Source organism: Micromesistius poutassou (genome assembly GCF_964030765.1).
Source record: "Micromesistius poutassou genome assembly, chromosome: 22".
Lineage (NCBI taxonomy): Eukaryota > Metazoa > Chordata > Actinopteri > Gadiformes > Gadidae > Micromesistius > Micromesistius poutassou.
This window is the reverse complement of record NC_140292.1, coordinates 8,486,813-8,492,812: the sequence shown is the minus strand read 5'-3', so window position 1 is coordinate 8,492,812 and position 6,000 is coordinate 8,486,813. Positions and strand designations below refer to the sequence as shown.

The window sequence follows — 6,000 nt, the reverse complement described above, 5'->3', positions numbered from 1 at the left end:
CACAACCAATCCTACAAGCACATGGTCATCTGGAGCACGGAAGTATTGTCAGGCTCATTCAAAGGTCAACCGATAACACTAGCTGATTTGCATAGCTAAGCAGAGATAAGCTGTGAATGCACTGATGAGTTTCCGTATTCACGCAGAGTAAAATTGGGACAGTGTTTAATTAGTGTGATTCAGGGAACCAAATTATTTCGGTTGGTCGGAGTTGTCTGCCAATATCAATATCACTAGATCAGTGGACATGCTAAAGCTAAAAATACATTTAGTTCATTAATGTGATTGCGTGGATTTCTCATCTGTCCCTGGCTTCACCCTAAACCATTACAGTCAGTAATGGTTTAGCCTAAAAATCTTTAAATACATTTGCACATTGTGAATGTGAATGATGGATATGTTGCCGTTGCGGATACAGCTGTTCCATATTCAGTCAGATGGACTCGCTTCCCTTTTAGGCAAACGAAACTCATTTCCTACAAATCATTTACATTATTAACTAATCCGATAAACCACTGCAACGACGGAACCAAACGTTCCGTTACACTGGGTTAAATGTGTATTTCATACCACAGCCTCCTATATTCAAAAGACGGATCGTATAACTATTCGCTTCAACTTTGTAAAGGTATCCAAAATTATATTTTATATCGCCGTAGAACATGACCTTTAAAACACATTAGGCTAGAGGTAATACGTCTTCACACGACTTCTGTCAGCGTCGTGAGAGATCAAACGTCATATTTGTCCAGGTTAACACATCCTAGTGATCGGTCAGGGGACCAGAGACCTCTGACAGCGAGGGGCTAGCAGGCTGCCAGATGTCAGCAGCACACAGATGTGGTCGGGATGGGGATGAGGATTCAGAAAATCATCCACAAGACTAACTGTGCAAGTAACTGTCATGCATTACAGATCGAGGAGCCATTAGATGTAAGGAAGATCGAAAGGGTACCTTTTCGTAGACCCACAGTAGATCTTAAGAATTTTCCAAGCGAGGCTGTATCGATGGTGCTGTAGCTTACTAGCTAGCAGGCTGCTGGTTCATGAGGAGGGAGACCGCCAGCGCTGTGCTGATGGACCAATCAGCGCAGACGCGCCCTGGTAGCGATGGAGTCACGGCACGCCGCTTTTAAAACCAATTCCACAACTAAATTCTGAACAGAAATAGCATTGGACGAGTCAATCTCGGAAAGTCCCCTTTGGTTTCGGAATAGAACGAAAGGCCTGAGGCAGTTTCGGGGGTGACAAATGTCGTGTCGACGCCCCCGTGTGGCACAGAATTGATTCGGTCGAACGTTCGAATTTACTTTAAGGTCATTTTTGGCCAATTTAAGTGTTTTTGGTATGCAATTCTTGATCCACTGTGAGAAATAAAACTTGTGCACCGCAGAAATGACAAATCTTGACCAATCCTCTGGATCTTGATAATTAGACAAGCACCATGAATTAAATAGTTTTATTGGAGAGATAGGTGGGCTAGTGAGGAGGCTTCTATATGGGTCAATAGCCCCCTGGGGCGGGGGGGGGGGTCCTAATCCAGCCTGATTGGGACTCTGAAACTGAAGTTCTGGATATCATGACAACTGTTTATCATTGCAAATAACTTTTTGATATTGATCAGTTTGCTGGTTGTGATTGACTACTGCAAACAGAGCATGTCCCTGATACAGTCACTCATTTTTAATCCCTGGGGAGGTACCTGCATGACAGAAATGAAATATCTGGGGATGTTTTAATGAAGAAAAAAAAAGTGTACAAGTTAAAAGTTTTATTTAAAAAAAGAAAAATGCAGAAATCTGCAAAGCACGTTGTTACATTGACAAAGAAAAACCAAAAGTATGACAATTGTTTCCAACGTCGAAGGACAACAAAAGAAACGTCTGTACAATGCAAAAATCCTCAGTTGACCGCTGCAGCAGTTATCGCCTTTTCTGGAAGATGTTGCCTCTTCCCATTCCTCCACGACCCCGACCTCTGGCCGCCACTGTACAGAAAATAAGCATTAGCACATGAATATGTGCAATAAGCAAACACTGACATGAAATCAAACCCCAATAATACACCATCCATGTGGTCTGACTATCGAAAGCAGAGATCCAAATACTGGACAGTCTGTGGCACTCCACTTCTACAACACATCCATTTCGGTCAGAACAAGACAAACCACAGTAGAAGCAGCCACACACACCTTGAGCTTTGAGAATGGCTGCCTTGCCCCTCCCGGCCCCTGATCCCTGGTTCTTGTTCTTCATGCTCTTTAACATAGGAGCATTCTTTAACATGTCTGGTAGGATGAGGAAGCGGATCTTGCTGCCACGGATGTAGACCTGCTCCAGCTGGGCTACTCTCCCATCACGGTAAGTCACAGTGATGTTGGACATCTGAGTGGGAGATAAAGGTCATGTTATTAGAATGAGGGAATAATAATGAATGCAATGTTAATTTTCCACTTAAACAATTAGCCAATGACAAAAGTAACCCAACATCATTAGAATAAAATAAATGTTTTAGCAGTAAAGGTCCTGGAGTTTTGGCCATACTTACAAAAATCATTCCATAAAACACTGAAAAACAAATGTATCAAATAGTGCCGCTACATATGGTGTACGACCATGTTATACTCCACTGCAATGACTACATGTAAAGTTACAATGCATCCTTTACACCGCAGTAGAGTAACTTATTATTATTTTTTTAAGATTTATTTTTTGCATTTTTCAGCTTTATTATAGAGAGAGACAGAGAGGAAAGTGTGGAAGACAGAGGGGAATACATGCAGTAAATGACCCAGGTCGGATTCGATCCTGGGTCTCTGCGATTAGGACTGTGCATAATATATGATATGCGCCTTAGCCCAGTGCTCCACCGGGGCGCGCCCAAGAGACTAACTTATTTTATATTCACCAGGTATAGGGTGAAATGGAATTCATGGGAAAGCTATAATTAAGCATCAGCATGTCAAACAGAAATGTAGATAATAGCTTCACACATTCAATTTTAAAGCTACAACTATTTCACTTTAACGATGACCTGCATCATCACATCTAGAGTCAGTCAATAGTAGTCGAAAAACAATAAGCTTGCCCGATTTAGTTTGATTAAAAACATTGCTTTTGATTCTGTTTTATGATACATTACAAGTCTACCTGAACAACAACTATTGCACTCCTAGACGTCCCTGGAAGGAGGGCTCTTTTCCCTGGTTTCCTCCCTTGGATTCAGAGGTATTCCCTCTCCTTTAGATGCTTTGGGGCTGATGAAAATTACCTTCGAGTGGGTACTTGTGATAGAGGGCTAAAGAAAGAAAACATACCTATATTCTAAGTGTATGGTCTCAAGTATGGGTCTTGAAAAGATGCTAAATCAATACCATGCATCAGCATGTTGTAATATCCCCTACATTATAAGCACATCTATAGAACTTTAAATAAAGCACAAAAAAGCAAAACATTAACCTCCACCACTATGTAATGTTAAGACAGCCACCATATTGAGTCCACATCATTTGAAATTATGATTCTTATAGAATTAACCCCACCCACATCCATCATTTGGGTTGTGGGATGCTTTTCATTCCAACTTTGTCAAACATCGCATACCATCAGAGGTGACTTGATGGGAAGCAACCATGAACAGTTTGAAAGGATGGCTCAATTTGGTACGGGTCAGCCTTGGTAGAATAATACAACCAATATATTGAGCAACACAATGCAGATGTATATAACGTACTTGGCAGTTCATGTTGTCTTCGGCTTCAATGAGCTTGCCCCTGTACACCTCCCCAGTGTTCGTCTCACAGGTCACGATGTGTCCCTCCGCTTCATGGAGAACCTTGATGGGCACGCCGATAGACATGTTGTCGGTCCTGTGGGGGGAAAATCAAAATACATGGGTTACTTTGTTAGATTTCCTTTGCTTTTTACTTAAATGAGCCCATTTCAGTGGCGAGCTTGAACGTAACCAATATTAAAGTTAAATCCTTAGATACGTCTTCATGTTCAGTGCTGCAGCTTGATCACAGAATGGTTTATTTCAGCTGGATAGATGACGGGTTAGGCCAGCATATAGTGAAAACACAGTACGACGTAGGCTACACAAACTACACTAGTTCGTATTCTTTCTAAATATATGTATATATGCACGGACACCGATATACGAACAGGGCACAAAGACGTACTACTAGATACGGGTGCTTATCATGTGGAAGAGTTAATAATTTAATTCATTTGCATCTTGTAGTGAAACGTTAGCGACACTGAGCTACTCGGCTACACCTCCAGAATGAATGATAGCTGAACCACGTAAATATCTACCCTTGATAAGAAAAATAGTTAGAAGACAATTTATAATATATACAATCACACAAATAAACATAACACATACCTGTTTTACGTATTTGGAAGCGTTTTCTTTGTTTTTCGGTGAAGTCGTCTACACTGCGGCAACGTGCAGACGTCGATTTCACAAACGCTTTTGAGCTTTTTCCGCCTTCCCAGAATGCCCGACGAATGTAACCACTTCCGGGTGACACACCGAGCTGGCTACTTGGGACTTGTAGTTTTTAAAAGTTGCGGCCATTGATAAACAATGCAAACATAATATAAATTGGTATTACAATGTATACAGAAAATCGACGCCAAAACTATGATATAGGTGAAGCTATTCTAGTTTCAATGTATTTTATTCTGGATAAGAGCAACAGCTACTCAGCTGACGAGTGTAGGTATACTATGTACACAATTAGTTCCCCATGAGGAACATAGATATATCTATGAGGAACACCAACGCCTCTAGTCCAAATCATACGCGATTTGCCCAATAGGTGGCACTAAATCCCAACATAACAGCTCCACACATGCGCGCACACACACAACACACCCCAATTAAACAAAAATACTAAAAACACAATTCAAGTCAGATGGTGACTAGAGACGATGGTGTGATTAGACTAGTAGGTCTACTCACCAGAGTATCCATCGTTATTCAGCCTCCACTGACCAGGCTGGCCACATCAAAGCCTTCCAGTCAACACACAGTCGAACAGCTCAGTCTTAACAGAATCTTGGGAGCATGTCATTGGAATGTTATTTTGCTGGTGGTAATGGTGTTATTATCATTGTTTAGTAATTAATCGTTTAATTATTTGTCATCATGGGAAGACATTGTTGTGTTTAGAAACAGAACAACATAAGAATCAGCCACATAATTTCTCATTTCAGACGTGGCAAAACAATGTTTTCATTAGCCTAGGTTAAGGTATATGTATGTTAATTTAAGTTTTTACTCTCAAAATGGCTGTGTATCTCCAAAAAATATCCCATGATGCATTTCTATGCACAATCCCTTTAGCCTGGTGGTGGTTGCTTTTTACAATTTAAGGTTGTGAATATATCCTTTAGGCCTATAATATTCAAATAGAACAACTTAAACAAGTAGAAATGTTGGAACACCAAATTGAAAGACTATTTTATTTTTGATTTCAATGAAAGAAAGGCTGTATATTGTCTACTTTTCCTTTTTTTTCTATTATCTACTTAACACACACGACAGTCACGTGAGTGACATCATCCTCAACAAACTCATCCAACTCAGACAATACACAAATCCCGTGACACAGTAGCTTCTCTATTTGCATTCTGCCTCAACCACGAGTCGGTAACAGGAGGAGAATGGTGTGACTACGAGTAGAGGAAGCGGAGGGTGGCATCGCATTATACATCTTATGACAGCTAATGACACAAAGTCTACGCTATGAAAGGTAACCACTGCACTGTGTTTCCATTATACTTAAACCAGTGTCATCTTTCTGCAACTGAATGAATAGCTCAATAGTAGTGTATATAAAATAGTCACCTTGTGATTGAACAGATTTTGACTTGTAGTGAGATCAAGAAGTCCCTTTCATGTAATTTTTAGGACAGACGTTTAAAATACATTTATAATATACATTATAATGACTCATTATCATTTCTCCTGATAAATGAAAGCACTATTACA

General features: G+C 40.4%; 1 protein-coding gene across 1 annotated transcript; it reads right to left on the bottom strand.

The window, feature by feature from the left end:
* Positions 1-1,756: 1,756 nt before the first annotated feature.
* snrpd3l (small nuclear ribonucleoprotein D3 polypeptide, like) lies at positions 1,757-4,488 on the bottom strand. Its single transcript, XM_084486307.1, has 4 exons — positions 4,387-4,488; positions 3,733-3,868; positions 2,192-2,384; positions 1,757-1,987 (listed from the first exon to the last, which is right to left on the bottom strand). The coding sequence occupies exons 2-4, from the start codon at positions 3,856-3,858 to the stop codon at positions 1,923-1,925; spliced, it is 384 nt and encodes a 127-aa protein (XP_084342433.1). The 5' UTR covers positions 3,859-3,868; positions 4,387-4,488; the 3' UTR covers positions 1,757-1,922.
* Between the last annotated feature and the right edge of the window lie 1,512 nt (positions 4,489-6,000).

Coding starts and splice junctions, on each gene's coding strand:
- snrpd3l (XM_084486307.1), bottom strand. CDS start 3,858: ATGTCTATCGGCGTGCCCATCAAGGTTCTCCATGAAGCGGAGGGACAC. Junction 2,385..3,732: donor AAGACAACATGAACTGCCAA/GTACGTTATATA, acceptor TCTCCCACTCAG/ATGTCCAACATCACTGTGAC. Junction 1,988..2,191: donor AGCCATTCTCAAAGCTCAAG/GTGTGTGTGGCT, acceptor TTTTCTGTACAG/TGGCGGCCAGAGGTCGGGGT.